The sequence below is a fragment of the Littorina saxatilis genome, linkage group LG5, assembly GCF_037325665.1.
Source record: "Littorina saxatilis isolate snail1 linkage group LG5, US_GU_Lsax_2.0, whole genome shotgun sequence".
In the NCBI taxonomy this organism is placed as follows: Eukaryota; Metazoa; Mollusca; class Gastropoda; order Littorinimorpha; family Littorinidae; genus Littorina; species Littorina saxatilis.
Genome location: NC_090249.1, coordinates 33,734,748 through 33,759,147, shown reverse-complemented (window position 1 = coordinate 33,759,147; position 24,400 = coordinate 33,734,748). Strand labels below are relative to the sequence as shown.

General features: G+C 43.8%; 1 protein-coding gene across 1 annotated transcript; it reads left to right on the top strand.

Moving 5' to 3' along the window:
* Positions 1–1,071: 1,071 nt before the first annotated feature.
* Positions 1,072–6,106, top strand: LOC138966940 (uncharacterized). Its single transcript, XM_070339347.1, has one exon. It carries the CDS (start codon positions 1,236–1,238, stop codon positions 2,718–2,720), a length of 1,485 nt encoding a protein of 494 aa, XP_070195448.1. The 5' UTR covers positions 1,072–1,235; the 3' UTR covers positions 2,721–6,106.
* Positions 6,107–24,400: the final 18,294 nt, after the last annotated feature.

Here is a 24,400-nt window from a genome sequence, read left to right as displayed (position 1 = left end):
CTTCCTATGATAAAGTGTTTCTTTCCCCTTTTTGTCTCTTTTCTTCTGTATTTTGTTCCCTTTCTCTCCTCCTCTGCTTTAAGTTTCTTTTAGTTTACCAGATAACGTCATGGTCTGTTTTCTTGTCTTGTGTCTGTTTGTTGTTGTTTTTCTTCCTCTTTTTTTGTAAAGATTGTTTAACACGTTTTAATTGTATTTTGTGTGTGTGGAAGCTACTTCTTTGACTACAACACAATTTAGTTGTGTGTATAGTTTTGGTCTTAAAGCTGAAAGGAATACGTGTTGATCCTTGGTTGACCCGTCAAGGCAAGCAAACCCGTCATTCAATCAATCAAACAACAAATCAATCAACAAAACACACAGTCTATGACTTTATCAATAACCAATCGACGATGGCTGACCCTCTGAATCCGAGTGAGTCATTTAGGGTTGAAAACAGTAAACAAAAATAAGAATCAATCGACCAATCATGAAATCAGCAAGTCAGTCAGACATTCGATCAATCAGTCTCACAAATTAAACCAAAGTGTTGATGTTTCTCATGGCTACACGAGTCAAACAATAATCTATTGACAAATTATTTAATCAGCTAGCTCATCCAATCATTCGATCGCGCAGATTTACACACTAGACTAGTGTGGATATTAACTTCCTGGTGGCTAGCTGGAAGTACGATTGGTTACTAACCTATAACATGTGTTTATTGTTGCAGGCCAACGGATTGAAACGCAGACGCAACCTTCGACAACAAACCTGTCTTGGAGTCCAAGAGAAGTGACCACAACTCTACAACCACAGTAACACCACAAATGGCGGCGTCCGCAAACCCCGCCCTACTCCCCCCGTCCCAGTCTCTGTGTGGACAACAACCCATGGTCTCGGTTAAAGATGAACCGTTAGAAGAGGACGATAACTCTAACCGAGGTCTGGTGATTGACCTCATGCCTAGGAATGATCCCCCTTCTTCTTACACTAAATTCGCAGAAAACCTTTCCGACAACAATACAGACTTGTCTAGTCAGGGGAAATACTTGGAGCAGAGCAACCCGCGTTATCACCCGTACCAGCGAGCACCTAGAGAAGATAGAGATAGCGACAGAGACAGAGACAGTCACTGTCAAAACAACGGCAACATTCCTACACACTTTCGCGCAGCCACGGACGCGAGTAGCGGTTTTAGCGACGAGGAAGCTGACGACCTGAGCCGTTCCGGACAATTAGAGCAGAACGAAAACATGGTGACTGGCACCCTCCACTTCGCCATCTCCAAAGATTGCCTCGACGACATGGGTACGAGCCAGTCTAGAGCTAAACGCGAGTTCGTTCCGGAGTTTAAGAAGGACATTCAATACTGGAGCAAGAGGCACAAGAACAACATCTCGGCCAGGCGGTCCCGCGTCAAGCGAAAGACCATTGAGAAGCTGATGGAGCACCGCATGCTGGAATTACAGTCGGAGAACATGGAGCTGCGTAGAGAGCTGGGGAAGCTCCAGACCATCTTCGGCCTCCCCGTCACCAAGACCCCGGCCCCCTCCTCCTCGCCCGCAGGGTCTCCAGGGTCGTCCTCGTCGTCGTCAGGCATCGGGAACTCCTCCACTGGCGCCCCATCTCTGCACTCAAACAGCTCCTCCCCGGCTCAGTGCGTGGAGGAGGAGAAGGGGAAGAAGGCAGGCTATCAGCAGAAGGTGAAGCTTACTAATGCAGGTCAGAACGGGAACGTTATAAACAAGAGCTGTGAGCGTGAGGGCGGGCCGGGCTACCGGGCGGGCAATGCTCATTCTCAGTCTGCGTCTAGTCTCTCTCCTCCCGCCGCCCACTTCAGTTCTGCCCCCCAGCCCAAACCTTCCTCCCTCAGTGACAGCGGGGCCTACCCCCCTGCTGCGCACGCCAACAACGTGTCCAGAAAGAATTCTCTGCCAGCCTCCTATCGCCACCCCCACAGGAACAACGCCCCACCCGCCGCGCATAGCAGCTCTTCTGCGGGAAGCAGTGATAACTGTCCCGCGTCAACGTTCGCCAAGAGCTACCCCTCCTACTCTTCTCCTCTGTACTCCTCCACCCACTCCTCATTCCCCGTCTATCCCGGTGCGCACCGAAGCGGGTCAGGGCATAACTATTCCGAGTTCTTCGCCAAGGGAGGTAGCTCCTCCTCTTCTTCCTCCTGTTCCTCCCCCTCTGCCACAACCAACGGCGGGTGTTCTTACCAACCGCACGTTAGGTCAGCCTCTACCTCCGCCTCCTCGCGGTTCGCCGCTGCCCCCATGACCACCTCTCATGACTACTCCCCTCCGCACTACATGGCGTCGCAGGGCGACAGTTCCACCAACACCAGCACCTCATCAAGCTCCTGCTCCTACCTCCCCAACCACCACCACCTCCTCCCTCGCTCCCACCACGGCTCCGCAGCCAGTGACGCCTCCTCGGAGAGCAGCGGGTCGTCCTCGCTCCGCCCGAACTCTCTCAGCGACCACAGAGACCGCTCCTCCTCGTTCAGCAACAGCCCCTGTATGTCTGATGGCAGCTCAGGAGCTTCCGGTGGCAGTCCTGTCCTGGTGAGTGAGGACGATGCCAGCTCAGGCAGCGGGGAGTCGCGTAGGAGTTCCAGGAACAGCTTTGAGGAGGAGAGTTTTCACAAGATCCCGCTCAAATGCCGTATGAAGCGCGGGCTGTACTCGCCTTATAACAAGGTCAATGTCAAGGCGAGGAAAGATTTTGTTTGATGCTGAATTACTGAAGGCAAGAAAGACTTGCTCCCGATCAATTTAAAAGCCAGAAAATACTCTGTTCATTACTGAGCTATAGACATAGTTTTCAAGGAAAGTATACTCGCGATCGACCTATCCAAGAGACATCCTTGTCGAAGGCAATGGAGACTTGCTCCCGATCAACCCAGAAGCCAGAAAATACTCTGTGCAATGCTGAACTATAGACAGTGTTGTCAAGGAAAGTGATCTCGCCCTATAACCAGTCCTAAAGACATCGTTGTCAATGGCAAGGCTAAGGAATGATTACTTGCTGTCTTCGCAGACCTACCTGAAGGCGAGTAATGACTCGGTGGTTCTTAACATTGCTGTCAAGAGGAAAGCTTACTACCTGTCAGGGGTGGCGGCTGAAACTTACTTCAAATCGCTGAAAACTCTGCACAAACTTTTCACGGTGGGGTACAAGGATGACGCTAATGACTGCCCAAAACTTCGGACATTTGCCTAAACTTTTATGTCTGTTTCGGCTCATTTGCCTGAGAAGATACATTCCAGCAACATTCCTGCCCATGATCCGATCAGCTTCAAGGCGAGCGAAGACTTCGTTACCAAGAGCAAGTCAAATGTAATCCCTCATATAACCCGATCAACCTTCTTCTACTTCGTTCCCGTCACTATGCTACTTTGTTAAGGTTGTTAAAATGACTAAGTCTTCAGCTCGTCGCAGGCCCGACCCCACAGTCTCTCCTTCAGGTCCGCCATCTCCGGCGGGTCAGGTCAGCAAAGGTGGGACATGTCTGGAGGACGTTTTCTTTGATTTGCGTGCCTGTTCCTTGCAATGTAAAGCCGAATGTATACGCAGTGTAATGCTGAGTTAGCAGACAAAAATGTCCACTCAAGTGTCGTACGCAGAAGAAGCTGCGCCAGCCCTACAATTCGAGTTCCTTGAAATGAGTGAAGACTTGACCTTAATTGGCTTTTGACATTGATACTACCAAGGGCAAACAAAGACTTACTCCCCGACCAGAGTGATCGTGAGAACAAGAAACATTCAGACCGTTTTGAACCCCGATACAGCTTAAGACAGTATCATAAAAAGGGGAATACTATGTTTAATGCCTGTTTGTGTTGTGTCATACTACTAAACTGAACACTACAAAAAAGAAATCGCAAATTGTGAGGCTAACTCCAAGGGCAACAAACTCATACTTTGTCCACGGAATAGGCTGACCACAGATACTGCAAATATACATCTCGGCAAGGACCTTATAGCTGTCATGTCAACTTGTCCATTTTTTTAAATGGTTGTTTTGGCCGCGTAATATTTTACAAACATTTTAATGTTACTTATTTCGCGAAATCTTTCTGTTTTTGTGTGTGTTTTGCTTTGTTTTTTTTAACCTAACAAAGGATCTCTGTAAACGATGGAGAAATCGTATACACGTCTATACTAGGGTAGTAATCGTATCCCATCGTCATTGATACCTACCTCGGTCATTTGGTAGGACATGTATGATAGTTGCACTGGTCTAGCTGATAACTAAGCCTTTCGTCCCCAGTATCGCAAAGCCTCGTTTTACTGTGAATTATGTTATGTAACTTGCATTTTAAGTCCATTTCCTCCAAGCTAATCACACGTCTAGTTTTCATTTGGACCGATGTATATATATTTTGAATCCAGGTCCAACTGACCTATTTTGTTCCTGTGTCTAGAAACAACACTGCGTACATGAACAGATATTTCATTTGCGTACGGTGATGTGCAGTTGATATGTACATTGATGTGCAGCTGATATGTACACGGAGGTGCAGTTGATCTACATGTACGCTAATGTTGAACTTGTGTACGTTTTTTTGTGAAATGTTCGTGCAGTAATGTTTCATTTGCGTACATTAATGTTGAAATTGCGAACATTAACTTTGAGATTGTACACTTTGATGCTCAGTTAACATGAATTGATGTTAAAGTTGCAGTGTTGTCTCATCTTGTAAACTATGTCTTTCATGAGGTGATTTTCCTAAAAAAAAAATTAGTGTGACTGTGCGTGTAATTGCGTGTGCGCGCACGTGCGTGCTTTATGCGTACGTGCGTGCGTTGGTGGGCGCGCGCGCGCGTGTGTGTGTGTGTGTGTGTGTGTGTGTGTGTGTGTGTGTGTGTGTTCTTAAAAGTTGACGAATTGCCTTGATACATTGCCTTTGTGTGGTTGTTGTTGATAAATGCGGGTATTTCATTTACATAACGGCGACAGAATCTTGTCATAATTGAATCCCACATCATTTACACGACACCACACCTGCAGAGCTACTAGACTATGTTGCTATCTATATGTAAATTAAACGCGAGTAATTGCGTATTTTATTTTTCTGCGATATAAATAATTTCCACGGGTGTATTTTTAGCTGAAAAGAGTGACAATCCAAAACATATCTGTTCCACATTTGATGATGTTAGTATCATTGTCCATTGAATATGATTGGCCTGTCGAGCTTATTTGACATCGTGATATAATATATTATTATATAGGATATTCTATTGGTCGTACGAAAATGGAGTGATTTAGCGAAACATATTTCACAAACTTCCTTGCCTATCCTGAAAACACATTGTCACACACAGACACACACACACACACACACACACACACACACGTGACACACACACACACACACACACACACACACACGCGCACTCACACTCACACGCACACTATCACACACACACACACACACACACACACATACACACACACACACACACACACACACACACATTCACACGCACACGCACACTATCACACACACATACACACAACTGACACGCGCGCGCGCGCGTCCGACCTTTTCCAGGTAGTGCGTTGTTTTGGTAACAATGTGTAATCATCATGTTTTACAAAGGTGTTTTGTGTATTTTTTATATACATTGTGCAAAAACCTTGAAAGAGAAGTAATGCTGGTGCATGGTTTATTTCAGCGTGATTTGTGATGTAAACGTCGTTATAGAAATCCCGGTGTGTGTGAAGTTTGCTTGTTAAAATAACTATCATGTCTGTGCCGTGCATTTTAGAATTTGACGCACAGAGAGAAAATGCGTACATGTTCCTGCTCAATGATAATTATATGAACAAATGTCAATGAACAGAAAACACCTCATTTTACAATGATATTAAATCCAGAGACTAAATTCTTACTTACATTATTTCAATCATTATCTGAAGCTACCTCTTGACGCAAGGGGATACGTAATTGTCCCTGGCTTACGGGTTTCGTGTTTTGTGCATGCATATTGCAAGTGCACAATAATGTTTGGTTATATATAGGCCGCCAGATCAAAAGTTCAAAAGAACTGTCATTAAAATGTGCGTTTCTCTTGGCGACTAGCATAGTTATAAGCCTCACACGGCGGATAGGGATAGGCGGTGGGAGTGGGGGTGGGGGGGGGGGGGGGGGTTGTAAGTGAAACAGAAAAAGTGTGAAAAATCGTTGGTTCTGAAATAAAAAAAAAGAAAAGACTGAACTGTTGTCTGGACGCGGCCTATCAAAACTCTTCTCAGTATGCTCTTTGCATACTTACAATCTAACAGACAAGACGAACACATTTCTGTGAAGAACAATTACCTAAAATGCTCAGTATTGCAATGATTTGATTCACTATCCGTGATCACCTTGTTTACTAATGCGGCAGTAACTTGTTCTGAATGATTTTATTTTCCACGACAAAAAACGCTACTATCTAACTCTTTCGACGAACCAAACACGTTGATGATAATCAAACAAATGTTTTAATTTGTATGTAAACTTGTTGTTCTATTCATAACATCGTTGTTTCATTTTGTTTTTGATAAAAAAACTTTAAAAAAAACTACAACCTTGAATTGTTAAACTATGACGAAGGGGAATAATTCTGTTTAGACCCGTTTCCGTTTATTAGCTGTGTTATGTATATTTCAGTAGCTCTTGTGTGTATTAATGCACATGCTAGACTAGACAGGACTTCTGATCGGTACTTACGTAGAAGTATATTTTTGTATTGTTACTACCTTTTTATCCTGTATCTGTACTTACTCCAGCACTGAGTACAATTTGGACGAATCTTGGCCATGTATGTGATGTGGGCTGACCGAGACAATACTGCTTCGAGATTGACTACTTTGTCTAGAGATGTGATTTTTGTGCCGTGTCCGGTACATATACCGCTTGTCACAAAACAGTCATAAGTTTTTCCTGTGAATACGGATTACAATTTTTTGCGTTTCTTTTGTTTGTTTTTGTATTAAAAAAAAAACAGAAGAAAATTGCAGCCGCATGTGCTTTTAACACGGCAAACGATTCTCATTGAAAAACAGAAGTGAATTTTTGAGCGTTCGTGGTTACAACAGATGATTGTTGTCAAGAATAATTGTGAATGTTGTTTTGTGCCTTAAATCGTTACAAATGTCTTCTTGTTGCCAGCAATCTAAACATGTGTTTCCGTAGAGAGCTATTTTCTCACAAAAGCCTCCTCCACGACCAGCATTTATCATGTTCTTTCGTGAATCATGTCTTGTATAAATGTTAATTCTCTTTATCATTCGTGCTGCCTTGTTACTCGCTGAAAGTTGAAGTGGTATCGTCAAATCAAATGGTAACAGTTGTGTTACAAGTTATCGATATTAAAAACAATGAAATTGAAAGCGGTTTTTTGAATTGGTGTGTGTGTGTGTGTGTGTGTTTGTGTGTGTGTGTGTGTGTGTGTGTGTGTGTGTTTGTGTGTGTGTGTGAGACGCTTTGACGCTTTGAGAGTTTATTGTCCTCAGCTTTAATTAAAAGCCCTTTAGACACGGGGATATAATTTACAGAAGAAATAAACATAACCATCTCTGCAAACACATCCACACACACACTCCTCTCTCTCTCTCTCTCTCTCTCTCTCTCTCTCTCTCTCTCTCTCTCTCTCTCTCTCTCTCTCTCTCTCTCTCTCTCCCCTCTCTCTCTCTCTCTCTCTCTCTCTCTCTCTCTCTCTCTCTCTCTCTCTCTCTCTCTCTCTCTCTCTCTCTCTCTCTCTCTCTCTGTCTGCCACACACACAAACGTACGCTCGCGCCCACACACGGATTCTTCCTCCCAGTTGCATAATCATCATACAATAATGCATTAAAATTCGTTAAAAAGTCTAAAAGCATCAAACACATCATTAAAACTTAAATCATTAAGGATGTTATGGGAACAGACCACCCATCTGTTGTTTACTTAATACTCTACAATGTCCCTACATTCTCTTTCTTCCATTTTTTTCTTCCTTATATCCAAAGCCATAGCAATAAAACATGCAAGTGATCTCATCACTCTCAAATCACTCGATGCCAGCAGTCGAAACACCGTGTTCATGTCGGGCTGAGAGGACGCACATTCTAAAATTGCAAACTTTTGTCTCAAACTCGCTTAACATTTACACTTGAAGAGGAAGTGGACTTCATCTTCTGGTTCCTCTGTACGCAATGGACATAAGCAATTTTGTACTTGTTCATCAATTACAAACCACTGTTTATTGCTATATAAACCACATGTTCTCAGTCTGAATCTTGCAAAATTATCCCTTCTCCATCTATCCGTAATGCACAAATATTTCTCTGCTTGAAATGCACATTTGAAGGAATAAAACCACTTATACTTCACATTTTCTTCTATTTCAGAATGCCAATTCTGTTTATAACAACAAATAAGCCTGTCCTTAAATTGTCTCAAAAAATGCCTCTCCATTCCGACTCCTTGACTTAACCATACGAAGCCAAATCCATTCTCAACCAATACTTTTGTTCACCTTTGTTGTCCAATTCTCTCTACCTGCCTCAGACTGTGCCAATAACATTTTGTAAGCCTGCCTGCTAAGGCGTGTCATGGGCAACCTGGTCAACTTAATCCAATACTTTATACACTTCACTGTTGTTCTAATAAACAGCGGGTAGCGACCAGTTTCTCCATAACCATTTTGTTCGAAGAATGTAATGGCACATTTAAAAAGCGTTTTATTGCAAAGGTGTGAACCTTTTCTATTGACTGAGCTTCATATAAACCCCACACTTCTGCTGCATATGTCAATATAGGCTCGATCTGAGTGTCGAACATTTTCCAAAATAGACATGGGTCTGCTGTGTTCAACTTCCGCATGGTCTTCTGTATCGCCATGACACCTCTTTTACCTTTTGTGCTCAACTTGTTCGAGTCTAAATATCGGACCCTTTTGCTACGATGAAAACACAATAGCGTTTATATAGCTATTCTGTGTTTTTGTCAGCAACAAGTACCAGAATGGTCCCTTTCGCTGATTGCAGACGACGGTTCCCTTTCCGCATGAAGCCACGGAAATAACCGAACATTTAAAAACCCACGGACATGTATACTGTTCAAAAAAAGAAACGCATAGTTGCTACTTGCCAAATTTGTTTTATTTTTCGAAAAAATTAACAGAAAATCCAATATTTAGATTATTTGTTTGAAATTTGGTATGGACACAGTTGAATGCACACACAGTTCATTTGCATCTTCAAATCAATCAGTCAATCAATACGATTGGGTGCCGAGGCTGTCAAGTCAGTAGGGGGTGTGACTGCCTTGAGCAGCAACAACTGCCCGGCACCTTCTGGGCATGGACTGGATCAGATGCCGGATATCTTGCTGTGGGATGGTGTCCCACGCCTCCTGAAGTGCCTGCAATAGATCGCGGTGATTTGCCGGCGCTTCTTCTCGCCTGCGCACACGTCTGTCCAATTCATCCCAGAGGTGTTCTATCGGGTTCATGTCTGGCGACATGGATGGCCAGGGAAGCACCTGGACATGGTGGTCGGTGAGGAACTGGGTGGTGAGTCGTGCTGTGTGCGGGCGAGCGTTGTCCTGCTGGGATATGGCATCCTGGTCAGCCAGAAGAGGAAGGGCGTGTGGGCGCAGAATTTCCTCCACGTATCGCTGGGCAGTTTTGCGCCCTTGGACGTGCACCAGGGTGCTCCTTCCAGCGGTATTGATCGCCCCCCACACCATGACGCCTCCACCACCATGAACGGGTGCCTCATCCACACAGTTGGGCGCGTAACGTTCGTTTACTCTCCGGTAGACCCTCCTCCGACCATCATGTCGCTGGAGCAGGAAGTAGGACTCGTCGCTGAACCACACGTGTCTCCAGTGATTCCGGACGGTCCAGCGAAGGTGCTGGTTGCCCCACTGCACTCGGTTCTGGCGATGGCGGCGGGTGAGGACAGCTCCTCTGTGAGGTCTGCGAGCTCTCAAACCAGCTTCATGCAGGCGGTTCCGCACGGTCTGGTCCGATAATCGGTGTGGCCCGGGGAGAGCCTGGACAGAAGATGAGGCCGACAGGAAACGATTCCGGAGGTGGCGGAGCCGTATGAAGCGGTCGTGAGCAGCAGTTGTCGCCCTTGGTCTTCCCGCTCGTGGCAAGTCAGCAACGGAGCCAGTGGCTTGAAACCTGACCCACAGTCTACTGATGGTGCTCTGGGACACGTGGAAGTGCCTGGCGATTGCACTTTGACTTTGGCCTGCTTGTAAACGACCCAATGCAATTTGGCGGTCTTCTCTGCCCAATCGGGCCATCTTTCGTCGCTGAATTGTCGTCTGATTTCTTTGTGGCGAACAATCCGCTTTTATGGGTTTTGGAAGACATGGTGAGAGCTCAATATTCCCCGAGTTTCACGAGATTACACTGAAGCATGACGAGTGGTCATGCCAAATGAGCAATTTTGACTTTGTAGCCACTGATAACGCATGCGTCACGTGCAGAGCTCACTTGTGGCAATGGACGAAAGGTCGACGACCAGATAAACATTTTCTGCAGTTTGGTGGATATCCTTGTGGCAATATAACTAAATTAACCAAATATTACAAGCTATGCGTTTCTTTTTTTGAACAGTATATTACGGAGAAAACTCGAGATAACCGGATGTTTAGCATTACGTCAATATGCTAGGAATCATATGACGTCATGACGTATCATGCTTGCCTACGTATATTGTATGTTCGAAAGTCTGACTTCTGTTGGGAATTCGCGTGGTGAAGACTGCGGTAAATCTGTAGATCTAGATGATAAGAGAACAAGGATTGTCTCAGAAGAAACGACTAAATGTTTCAGACCGGTAACTTCATTTCAACATTGCACTATACAATGGACGTTCTATGTGACAGGAGAGTTTGCTGATTTTGTGTTAAACATTGGAGAGATCGTCTGCTAAACAGGCGGTTCATGAAAAGTAGATATCTTTTACACAGTTGTAGTCAAATTTACTTTCAAAAGTTAAACACGTCCCGGGCGTGATCGCAGGAATGTTACATCAACTATAAGGTGTTGTCACATCTGACATTAAATTATTTGGTGACAGTGTTTAGTCCACTTGGAAAGACTGTTTGTAGCTTTCTGATCCAAAACTGTTCCCTCTCGTGCCTGTGTGTGGGGTTGTTGGTGTACACCTGTTCGATGGGTAAACATCGCATGTCCTGCAGTGAGTGTCCAGGTAAACTGAAGTGCATTGTCACATGTGTACCAACATATTTGTGGATGTGTGACCTATGCAAGTAGAAGCGGGTTTTGAGACTGTTTTTTGTCTCCCCGATATACTGTGCATGGTCACACTTGTTGCAGTACAGCATGTAGATAATGTTGGACGATGTGCAAGACATGCGGTGTCTGACCTCAAAGTGTTCTCAGTGACACGTTCGTTCCCTCATTCGCAAACAAATAAAGTTGGCATGTTATTTCTCGCAATGTACCTGCATTCATCTGGGAGGTTGGTGCTATGATTACATGGTAAGAATAGTTTGAAGCCTTCGCGTATTCTGTTTACATCGTAGTTGTCTTAAATCCCTGCGCCTTGAATATGTGCGCGATATAAATTGCATAAAAAAGAAGAAACAAATCCCTGCGCTTAGAACTGTACCCACGGAATACGCGCGATATAAGCCTCAGATTGATTGATTGAAATATGCGAAAACCGTTCATTTCAGTCCTGAACTGATGATGTCGTCTGCTACATATACGAGTAGGACAGTCTATTGAATCAGTCGACTTCCAAATTAATGCTGCTTTGTCCAGTTCGAAATTTGTCAGAAAAAAACCTTCTGCTTTTAGCCGCGGGAAATTAGATGTTAGGGTCAAGCATCATTCTTTGGTAATGTAGAGACGATAAGCTACATGCCACTAACACAGCGGCTGTGAGGAATCTTCGGAAGTCGAAAGAAGAAGCCAGACTCACTGGGCTACATGTCAATACGTCCCAATACCATTACGTCCCAGTACCATTACGTCCCAGTACCATTGCGTCCCAGTACCATTAGCTCCCAGTACCATTGCGTCCCAGTACCATTGCGTCCCAGTACCATTAGGTCCCAATACAATTACTTGCCATTGCGTCCCCGTACCATTAAGTCCCAATACTAGTGAATTTAATTTCTGAGATGTTACTGTAGCAGTGTAGCGACACGTTTTGTAATAAAAGTGCGTTTTGTAATACATGTATTACAAATCGTGTTCGGATGACACAATTTTTATTACAAAACGCGTTCAACACGATTTGTAATAAAAATTGTGTAAGCCGAACACGATTTGTAATAAATTTATTACAAAACGCACTTTTATTACAAAACGTGTCGGTACATAGCAGTACTAGTATTTCACAAATAAAAATAAAATAAAAAGATGTGTACCGGTGATGTCGGACAAACATGTGGACGGACATTGACCAAAAAATTTTATCGATAGGTTCCGGGTGAGTATCGCTAGCGCTACGTGTCATTTGTGCTACGTGTCATTTGTCCTACGTGTCATTTGTGCTACGTGTCGCTATCACTACGTTGATTAGTGCTACAAATAATTTGTCGATAAGTCGCTATCATTCGTTCATTATCACTACGTGTCGACAGCACTACATCTTTTAGCGCTACGTGTCATAATCGCTACGTGTCAATACTATCACACGGTGAAAATTAGGATTTTAGAGTTTAAAAGGGATTTAGGTTTTAACGATAATCGTAAATATTATATATGGAATTTAGTTAATAGTAACGAGTTGTACAGTGAGATTGAAGAATAAATTTAGCAGCCAAGAGGTCACTAAAAAATGAAAGATAGGTTCAAAGTTTAGGTAATAATGTAGATAAGAATTGAAGCCAACAGGGCAACAGTTTGTTGATTATAAGGAGTTGTGGAGAACGTTATGACAGATTCGGTTTGATAGACTGGGCGGCCAAGGGGTCACCTAGCGCATGAAAGATAGGTCCAAGTTTAAGTAATAATGTAGATAAGAGTTGAAGCCAACAGGGCAAAAGTTTGTTGATGATAAGGAGTTATGAAGAACGTTATGACAGATTCGGCTAATAAGAGATAGACTGGCAACCGAAGGCCACGAAACGCAGAATAGTAGATCAAACGAATAACCAATCAAAAGGAAGAATAAGAAAAGACAGAAACGGATATATAGGATTACAAATTATAACCCAGACCTCCGGGTCTGGGAATATTCGCTCTCTCAGCTCTCAGCTCTCAGCTCTCGGCCCTGACCACTGAATAAGAAGACATCCGTCTGGTACCCAGTCAACGAATAGTCAAGGTATGACGACTTTAACTCTAATAGGATAGGGAAATAGGATGTATATTTTGTAATATGTTGTGATCATTCTTAAAGTAAATTCTTAAATAGTTTTCCTGAATTGTGTGTGGTATGCTTCAAGATTCTTTCTTGTCTAAAGGTTTTGAATGTGGAATGTTAATTTCTCTCTAGTCTAAACCGGTGTGATGTCGGTGCTGTCAGCAATGAGCGTATCCGCGGTTCAACCGCACGTTTGTTTGTAAATTGTCCGTCATCATTGTACGTATGTGTGTACGCCCACTGTTATACCACACCGGTGACACTGTGACGGTTCCCCTACGCTTTGTGTCCGGTGCCCTGACCCTTTGTGTTCGGTTCCCACTCGGTTCCCACACGCCAAAATTCGCGGACAAAACATCCATTTATGGTAGTATTACGCAATGTTGCTCTCTGAGAATGGTCTTGTTAGATCTGTGAGTGTTTACACTACATGCCTAGGTGCTGTTGGATTGAAGGTTTTTGATATTTTAGCCGTTATTAGGTAGAATGCCTTCCACTTTACTGCAAAACTGCATAATTCGTAGCATCGGCAAGAAATATCCTACCAAAAAATGCCTGCTTGGAACTGTCGTTGGTCCAGCAAAAAGTTCAACATGTCTGTAGCAGACAGCCCAAGTTTCAAGATTGTAGGGCCATCCAAACAGCCGTAATAATAAAAACAACAAAAGTAGTCAGTGAAATTGGCTGTGTTCGGTCCCCACACACTTTTGTGACGTAGGCGTGACGGTTCCCATAATTCATTGTGTCGGTCCCCACTTTCTGTGTCGGACCCCACTTTCGACCTAATTTCTCTGTGACGGACCCCACAACCAGCCTATTTTGTGTCGGTCCCCACACCTTCTTGGATTTATGACTTGCCGGTTACTTGTATCATTGTATTCATTGAATCTAATTGTCTCGGAGTTATTTTTCAGCAAAAACCGGCAAGGCAGCACCTTTTGTGATACCAAGTAAGTCAGATGACATCAGTATGTGTGTGTATGTGTGTGTGAGAGAGAGAGAGAGAGAGAGAGAGAGAGAGAGAGAGAGAGAGAGAGAGAGAGAGAGAGACTAACTTTATTAGTTTATGCCACAAATAATATATAACATTATTTATCTCTGGGACGGTTCCCAGTATACCAGCAAATTATGTGTTGATCCACCCACACCTTCTTGAACTGGCCTTCCCAATATCTACTCTTAGTCTTAAGGCCCTGGAGATATGCAATTTGGCACATTTTTAAAATAAAAGATCCACCTGTCGTATGTGAGATTCAGTTTTCAGAGCAAAATGCTGCCCAGGGACTTCTAGTGGTGATTGAAAAAAAAAAGAGTACTTGCCTGTGTCAAGTATGTAGAGGTTACATGCCGAGTCTCAGTGACTATCAAAAATAATGGTCGAAGTTTGCGGATCATGAAAAATGCGAGCTTTAGCGAGCTTTTTCATGACCGCGAACTGAGACCATTATTTTTGATAATCACTGAGACGAGGTGTGTAACCTCTTTATTCCTCCTTTCTTCAGTTATTCAAAGAAAAGAGGAGGTTTTTTGCGAAAGTTTGATCGAATCCTATTCACTCAACCAGTCAACCTGCGCAGGCGATCGATTAATGCGCGGTTGTATAGTTCCGTGCAAATCATTCCATTCTGTTAACACTTCTTGTCAGTTTTCCTATTTTGGACTAAAATCAAGTACACAGATATGCTGTTATTCTGCTGTGGCGGCAAAGGCAGATATTGTGTGTTCTGTATATGTTTTGGTATCGGTTAGGATAATGTTCTTTCGTCAAATAGGAATAGCAGACGAACTTTTGCACCCGTGTTCCAACGTTAAAAACTGTATGAAGTTAAGTTTTCTGGGGAAAATAGTGTATGAAACCGCTTTATGTTGTTTAAATTGATGAGATGTGTGCATTTGGTTGCGTGTGATCTGTTTATTAAATGAAATATTGTTGAAAACTGACCGTCGGATTGCAGTCTGTTGTCGAAGAAACTGAGTGAAAAGAAGGGGAACTACTCTTGTCGCTAGACAAAGTATGAGTTACTTGCCTTGGGAAATTGCTTGTGATGAACGTCTGATCTAGATTCAGAAAACAACCGAACTCATGGATTTTATATGGAGATTCATGTGTTCAGGCCTGTAGTTGTTAATTTAAATGCGGTATGTTTGTATTGTTTGCTCCAGAGATGTATACTTCGTACATTAGAGCGTTCTGAACTTTTCAGTCGCAAAAAGTAGTATCGAAACAGAACAGCTTCTCAACCCATTGCACTATCGAGGATTCAGGCTGTTGCTGGGTCGTTATTTGTTTGGTTGCTGGGTCATTATCGAAAAATAACTACCCCTACAAGTTTACAGAGGTAAAGAAGCAGAGGGGGGAATAAGTGTCTTTATCCACGCTTGTTGTAAGAGGCAACTTTTCCCAGCTCCTTGTGTTCATGACTGCTTTCTCTTAAAATTAATTACTTTATGACAGTCAGAATACAATGGAACAAGGCTACATAAACCCTGACAGCCTACGACAACGGCCCGACTAAGGCTCAACACCGCGCCAATAAATTCAGCATTGGGCCAATGTTGGGCCATGATTGCTCCGTTTTCGTAGGCTATCAGGGTCAAAGATACATATTGGTAAACTAGTAAAATACATGTTCAGCATCATCAGCAATACCACAAAAGGATTAAAACAAGAAATTCCTCCGATAGGAACTACACCCCCGTCAAAGGGAAATAACCTTCTCAGTTGGTGGCAGTGAGAATGGTTATTTCCCTTTGACCAACGGGGGTGTCCGTCTATACCAGGCCTTGTATAATTTTAATCCACCAATAACTCCCTAACCGTGTGTTTGACTGGTCCCAATTTTTGTAAGGACCGTCTCAGGAATGTATAGAACCTGTTCACCAAGTTTGGTGACGATCGGTCCGTTCATTCTTGAGATCTACTTGCGAACACAAACACATCGAGTGAAACCTATACACACCCCTATACCGGGGGTGTAAAAATCCTATTAGCTGTATGTCAGCGGCACAATGCAACCAGAACCAGCGTTTATGTGGAGTGATCGGGTGCTGGTCACTACCGCGAGCGTCACTACCGCGAGTACCACTACCGCGTCTCACACTAAAGTTGTGTTTCCGTACCCGCGATAGCGTTTTTCCAGCGGTGCGACGAAAATCAAGCAGATAGAAAATGACCAGGAGTGTTTCCACACGCGCGACGCGTTAGCGGCGCGACAAGCGGCAAGCGACGCGATTTTTTTGAAAGGGTCCTGGAGCGATTTTTTCGCGTTGTCGCGCGGCAACGCGGGAGTTTACAGATTTTACCGCATGTTTAAAACGCAAGTACGGAAACACGTCACGCGTTTGCGCGCGTTTTCTTTTGTCGCTGCCGCTGTCGCGGGTACGGAAACAGAACTTACCGCGAGTACGACACTACCGCGAGTACGACACTACCGCGAGTATAACACTACCGCGTGTCACACTACCGCGAGTATAACATTACCGCGTGTCATTTTATGACTTCCATGGCTGAAGGCAAAGGTTGAAATGTTTCCTTGAAATATAAAACAAAAAGGCCTGGTCTGTTCTCTGAACACTAATTCAATGTTTGTCATGCTAACCAAGAACTCAAAACGATCAGAACACACTATCAGAATACATATAGAATGGGTTGCTTCCAATCAAAGCCGTTAGAACACAAACTCACAAGAAGTAAGTTTGCATGCGTTCTCTCTACGGTTATGGTACTCGCGGTTGTGGTACGCGCGGTAGTGTGACACGCGGCAGTGTTATACTCGCGGTAGTGTCGTACTCGCGGTAGTGTGACACGCGGTAGTGTTACCCGCGGTAGTGTCGTACTCGCCGTAGTGTGACACGCGGTAGTGACGCTCGCGGTAGTGTCGCATAACCGGAGTGATCTGGAAAGGTGTCAATCTCTCTCTCTCTCTCTCTCACTCTCTCTCTCTCTCTCTCTCTCTCTCTCTCTCACACATACACACACACACACACACACACACACACACACACACACACACACACACACACACACACACATACTGATGTCATCTGACTTACTTGGTATCACAAAAGGTGCTGCCTTGCCGGTTTTTGCTGAAAAATAACTCCGAGACAATTAGATTCAATGAATACAATGATACAAGTAACCGGCAAGTCATAAATCCAAGAAGGTGTGGGGACCGACACAAAATAGGCTGGTTGTGGGGTCCGTCACAGAGAAATTAGGTCGAAAGTGGGGTCCGACACAGAAAGTGGGGACCGACACAATGAATTATGGGAACCGTCACGCCTACGTCACAAAAGTGTGTGGGGACCGAACACAGCCAATTTCACTGACTACTTTTGTTGTTTTTATTATTACGGCTGTTTGGATGGCCCTACAATCTTGAAACTTGGGCTGTCTGCTACAGACATGTTGAACTTTTTGCTGGACCAACGACAGTTCCAAGCAGGCATTTTTTGGTAGGATATTTCTTGCCGATGCTACGAATTATGCAGTTTTGCAGTAAAGTGGAAGGCATTCTACCTAATAACGGCTAAAATATCAAAAACCTTCAATCCAACAGCACCTAGGCATGTAGTGTAAACACTCACAGATCTAACAAGACCATTCTCAGAGAGCAACATTGCGTAATACTACCATAAATGGATGTTTTGTCCGCGAATTTTGGCGTGTGGGAACCGAGTGGGAACCGAACACAAAGGGTCAGGGCACCGAACACAAAGCGTAGGGGAACCGTCACAGTGTCACCGGTGTGTATACGTTCTATGTGTTTCTGTGGTGGATCGCCAAGACTAGCACAACTAGCAAACATGGCAACCAAACGTGACACACTCTTAGCAACAGTACTTAGCCACCACACGTTGCCACCATGCACCATACATTCATTTCTGAAGAACACATTAACCCAACACATTGAAATACATAACTAAAGCACGAAGAAAAGTATAGTGTAGTTAACGAAACATCTTCAGACACCATGACGACGCCACGCACACAAAACAATACGCACAACAACATACAAGCACGGACCACAACACGCGCAACTCCCCGTGCGATAATACCACTACTTACTGACGACTCTCTCTTTCTCATTTTTTTCTCTCGCTCTCACTCCTGGTTTGTGTGTGTATATGTATGTCTGTGTATGTGTGTGCGTGTGTGTGTGTGTGTTTCAGTGTGTGTGTGTGTGCGTGTGTGTGTGTGTGTGTGTGCGTGTGTGTGTGTGTGTGTGTGTGTGACTCTCTCTATCTCTCTCTCTTGCTCTCTCTCTTGCTCACTCGCTCGCTCACTCACTCTGTCTCTCTCTGCCTCTCTCTCTCTCTCTCTCTCTCTCTCTCTCTCTCTCTCTCTCTCTCTCTCTCTCTCTCTCTCTCGCTGTGGCCTTAATATAATAAACCATTCTGGGTTCTGAGTTCTCTCTCTCTCTCTCTCTCTCTCTCTCTCTCTCTCTCTCTCTCTCTCTCTCTCTCTCTCTCTCTCTCTCTCTCTCTCTCTCTCTCTCTCTCTCTCTCTCTCTCTGTGACTGGAGAACAATAATTGACAAACACGAATAATTATTGGAAACTGCACAATCAGACAGTACATTTCTTCTTTATGAAAAATCATGAAGGAAAAAAAGGGGTCATAATACTTGTTACAATATGTTATCTTCTACGTGTCACTTAAAATCAAAATAAATTTTGATTCTTGAATAAAAGGTCTTGCTTAAAAAAGGAACCTGTCATCTTTCATCAGATTATAAAATATAATGAATTAAAAATTGTCTGACCAACGAAATATCTCATAAATCAATGTGTTTAACAGATTGTGTGTATGTCTGTTTATTTATTTATTTATCTCTTCTCCGTCCTTAATCACTGTTCACACCCACCCATCCCTTCTCTCCCCTAGTCTGACCACGATGACCACGTACCCCATCCCCCTTCCGCGGGTCTCCCCTTCCGCGGCCCACACCTCACTGTGCCCACCTCACCTCCCCATTCACCCCACACACACACACACACACACACACACACACACACACACACTGCCTACCGCAGCGTTAAAGCATTGCTCAAGTAACAATTGTGTTGGGACGTAATGGTACGGGGACGTAATGGGATTCCTTTATGGGACGTATCGAGATGCAATTTTCTTGGGACCTATCGACACGCAGTTTTGTTGGGACGCAATGGTACGGGACGCAATGGCACTGGGACCCAATGGTATTGGGACCCAATGGGATTGCTTAATGGGACGCAATGAGACGGCATTTTTTTGGGACGCAATGGTACTGGGACACAATGGTACTGGGACGTATTGGCATGACCCCGACTCGCTGTGGTACAGGCGCATGAAATCTGTCAGAAAAAAACACTTTTGCTTTTAGACGCGGGACATTTAGGGTCAAGCATCATTTGGTAATGTGGAGAAGATAAGCTACATGTCATTAACACGGAGGATGAGAAGAATCTTTTCAAATCAAAAGAAGGGGCACAGCCTCGCTTTGGAAAAGAGCGGAAGAATACACTCTGGAAAAGTGTGCGCTAACAGTTTTAAGCGCATTGCCATTAGCCAATCAACTGTTTCACATCAGTCATGTGACACCAGTACTTACTGACAATTTAAGTTATTGAGACATCCCAGTGCACTAAGGGATTTATAGAGCAAATCGAGAAAATTCATTATTGAACGAAGCGCATAGCGCTGAGTTCAATAATTATTTTCGAGATTTGCTCTATAAATCCCTTAGTGCACTGGGATTGTTTCAATAACGATATTGTCAGTACCGCCATAGAAAAAAGAAGATTCCAAGCGCACATTTTGCAACGCGCATTTGAATAGGCATAACTGTGTGGTCAGGTCGTGTACAGTAAAGATCTACTTTTGTGTGGGGTGTCTCAAGTGTGTCGTGCTTTCGTCACACGCATTTTAATTTCTGTTGGTAAATTCCAGTGTAGCGTTAATCTGAACAGTGATGATCTTTCAGAGAGACCTCATTTGAACTCGGAGAAAGGGCTGTGCTCTTCATTATTTGCGATTCGAAACCTCCAGTCGAGCTTCGACGGATTGACTGTGCGGAGTGACTCCCCTTGAATTGACTCGAAGCCGCGGGACTCGACGGTTCGCACATTTTCAAAACAAATGTGGCATATTTTCGTGTTGTATCTTCATTCATCGGGGAGTCTGATACTAAATATGAACGGTAAGAATGCTCTGAACCCTACACGTATTATATCCCCATCGTTTTTTCGTTCACATTTGCCCAACATGTTAATTTGCTGAGCGGGGTTTATGTCGTCTGCTAGGGCAATCAAACCACTGCATGCAGTCTGCACTGACTGAGTCTGCACGCACGAGGCACGCTGGTAATACATGTAAGTCTTATAATGGTAAGAACGTTCTGAACCCTACACGTTTTCGATTACGATTGTTCTTGCCTTGAAATAATAATTCGGAAACTGAACTGATGCAGTCGTATTTCAGTGTAGTCAGTGCGGCTACGTATGACAGAGTCGATCGAGTCAGTCTTCCAAACTGGTCTAGCTGGTACGTTATCGGAATAACACTTGTGTTTTCTGCTAGCGGGTGGGAATTTTATATTAACTCATCATTTGGTAATGTGGATGATAAGCTACATGCCACTAACACGATGAGAAGAATCTATGCAAGTCGGCGAGAATTAGATGAAACCCAGCGGCTTCTATTTTTAGATCAGTGGCAGCCGCACTGTGGCACAGGCACATGCAATCTGTCAGAAAAAAAACCCACTTCTGCTTTAATTGAGAAGTAGGGAATTTATGGTCATTTGGTATTGTGGAGAATATAAGCTACATGTCAGTAATTAATTCTGAGGATGAGAGCACAGTCTTGCTTAGGTAAAGGGCGTAAGAATACGCTCTGTGGAAAAGTTAGCGCACTCCAAGAGTGCGCTAACAGTTTTAGCGCATCGCCATTAGCCAATCAACTGGTTCACATCAGTCATGTGACACCAGTACTTACTGACAATTATTATTATTATTAATATTAATATACAATCATTATTATTATTATTTTTAAAATTTTCATTATTATTATTATTATTTAATCGTGCCGATAAATTCAAAAGACTCCGTTTGCTTGTCCAATCTCTGACTTCCACAGTTGTGTCATTATTTTCCCCGTTTTTTTAAATTTTAATTTAAACACCCGAACTTGTTAAACATAAAAGGGGTTCTGACGTGCAAGCGGCTTCGAAGCAAATGTGTATGGACCCCCACGGATAGGATGTAGTTGTAATATCTTGTTTACGATGACGTTGATCTTTTTGACCACAGGAGCTTGTATCCAATCGCCGGTCGATCATTATTTACAGAACGGCGATTGGATACAAGCTCCTGTGTTTTTGACAGACGTCATAGCACGTGGGCTCAGTGGACCTCACACGTGTACAACTAACATTAAGGAGGTTTAGAAACTGCGTCACCTACCAGCTACGTCACCTACCAAGACACCTGTCTCACATGCGGGTCGTGCTGCGTGTGGTGAGTAGGTACGTGTTCACGTAGCAAACCCGTCCATACGTCAGCGCAACGTATGTCAGATTTTATCAAGTCCAACCATCCGAGAAGGGTGTAAGGATGCTCAATATTTTCTGGAATCTTTCCTTCACGCTTCAGTCCATATTTCATAATTCTGGTTTGTATACATCGTAGTCGCCGATGTGTCAAGAGCATGACCCCACGAACGACAAGGCGCTGAGACTTACGTCGCGTATCCTTCTGTGGGCCTATCCAGATTTCCCAATTGCTTCGTTTCCGGCCGATTTATGTGGAGCACGTGATGCGCACAAAAAAGTATTGGCGGTCTAGAAGTGTCGTCTGCGCAATGATCGCGGCGGCTTTCTTGACCGCCAAGGACGACCGCGCACGTTGTGAGACGTCATTCGTTAGACCTCAATTGAGTGTGCTCGCCTCGATTCACTTCGAAAAGCAGACACAGAAAGCAAAATACCGCTCGTTCAAATGTATTTTGTAGTTAAATTTGTTCAGTGGAATGAATTCAATCCCTCCGCAAGAAAAAATAATGGAAATTTAAAGCTCCCCTAGGATGGATTTTAGTGTAAATGTGTCGGTGTCTTGATAATACTTGAACACTGTGACCTTCTTTTTGACAACTTCTGAGCGTTAGATACCACGTTACGTGCATACTACACCCCTATCACTATCACTATTCCCACTGTCGATCGCTGTGCGAGCTTTTGATACGTGAAGGCAACGTATCTCATAATTATTACTTTAAAATCTAAATATGAACCATTAAAATAAAGTACGAGACCTCCCCTTACAGCATGTTCCTATATCCTGGCGCATAAACCACTTTTTTTTTCTTTTCTTTTTTTCTCTTTTTGTGAAGTTTTTTTTTAATTTGTTTTTTTACATGTATATGCTGTACATTACAGGACATCACCTAACCAAAGGGACAGAACCATATAACAGAAAAAACACTTGAACAATTACAACATACATGGGGTGGGAGGATGGGCGGGGGAGGGGGGGATGTTCAGGGCTTGGTGGTTGCAGTATCAAAAGGATTTAAGAAAGAACCACATTTTTAGTTGTGTGGTTGCTTGACAAAAATTAAATAAATCGGGTGACCTGTTCCAACGGCTCTGCGATATCACAGCAAACCATGAAGCACGCAAGGACGACCCAAGCTAAATTTAGAAATGTCATCTCGACCAAAATACTCCCAGGAAGCAAGTACCTAGCGCGAGGAAGCGTATGTTTAAAAAGACTGAAAATTCAGCATAACAGTAACCTTTTCCCAGGAACAGATCAAGTCTGCTAGGTAACCAAATGCACACGTGTATCATATGTGTGTGTGGTGGGGGGGGGGGGGGGAGTGTTGTTTAGTTTGGTTAGTAAAACTGCCCAGTAAGAATGTTTTGTTTCATAAAGACTTTGTAAATGACCATAAAGTAATGTTCCGTCCAATTCATTTGAATTGAAGGCTAGGTTTGGGTACACACATAAAGGCATGCTTGCACGCACGCACACACGCACACCCACAAACACACACACACACACACACACACACACACACACATACACACATACACACATACACACACACACACACGCACACAAACACACTCGCACACACATGGCGTCGCCCATTTACACAGACAGACAAGCAGACAGACATACAAACACACACACACATATACACACATACACACATTCGCACACGCACACGACAGTCAGAAACACAACGACGCCCACTTACACACTAACACACACCCTTATAAGCGGAGGTGAAAGCGTGGTGGCCAGTGACCCAGAACGAACACAAACCAACGCTCGAAGTTCGATTGCCCTACTTTTCTTTTCTGTTTCTTTTAAAAAAATCAAAATCATTGACTTTACCTGCTGGTTTACACTCGGTATGATCTGGGTCAGTGGAACATAACTTCCACGTGCAGCACACAGCGACACCCACACAATGACAGCAGCAGTTTCAACACTGGGTATTGTTGCAGACTTTAGCGCGCTGTCCACGATTTTTTAAAGCACGAAATGCATGATGTTCGAAAGGAGTTTTCCCCTACTTTGATACGTGACGTGGTATCTAACGAGCAGTTTTTACAACATTCCTCTGCGTGACTTATCCCGATAGGGATTGGTGAGGTCGGGGTACGTGACGCAATATCTAAAGCTCCCTATTGTCGCCAAGCGTGCGTTGCCTTGGTCATTCCGTTGCCACTATCTTTATAAATGACCTGATATGGATTCATACAGACATTCAGTGACAGTGCTTCGATTGTGTTCGTCTTCTCCATACCTGCTGCTGAATTCAGAGCTCATCTGTGATCCTTGTTTGTCAACATTGTGAAGTGGCACCTTTCTGCGACGTGCAAACAGTTCCAGGAGGTGAAGAGAAATTGCACAGCCATTACAATTGGGGTTGTTAAAGGTAACGTAACCGTTTTTACGCGTTAAGCATCTTGTAAGTAAGCATAGGACTAGAGTCGTCCAGGGATCAGAACATCCTTCCAATCGGACACATACCAAAAATCAGCTGAAAAAAAATCAGCTGATTGGATATTTGTTTGCAGAGT

Coding starts and splice junctions, on each gene's coding strand:
- LOC138966940 (XM_070339347.1), top strand. CDS start 1,236: ATGGTGACTGGCACCCTCCACTTCGCCATCTCCAAAGATTGCCTCGAC.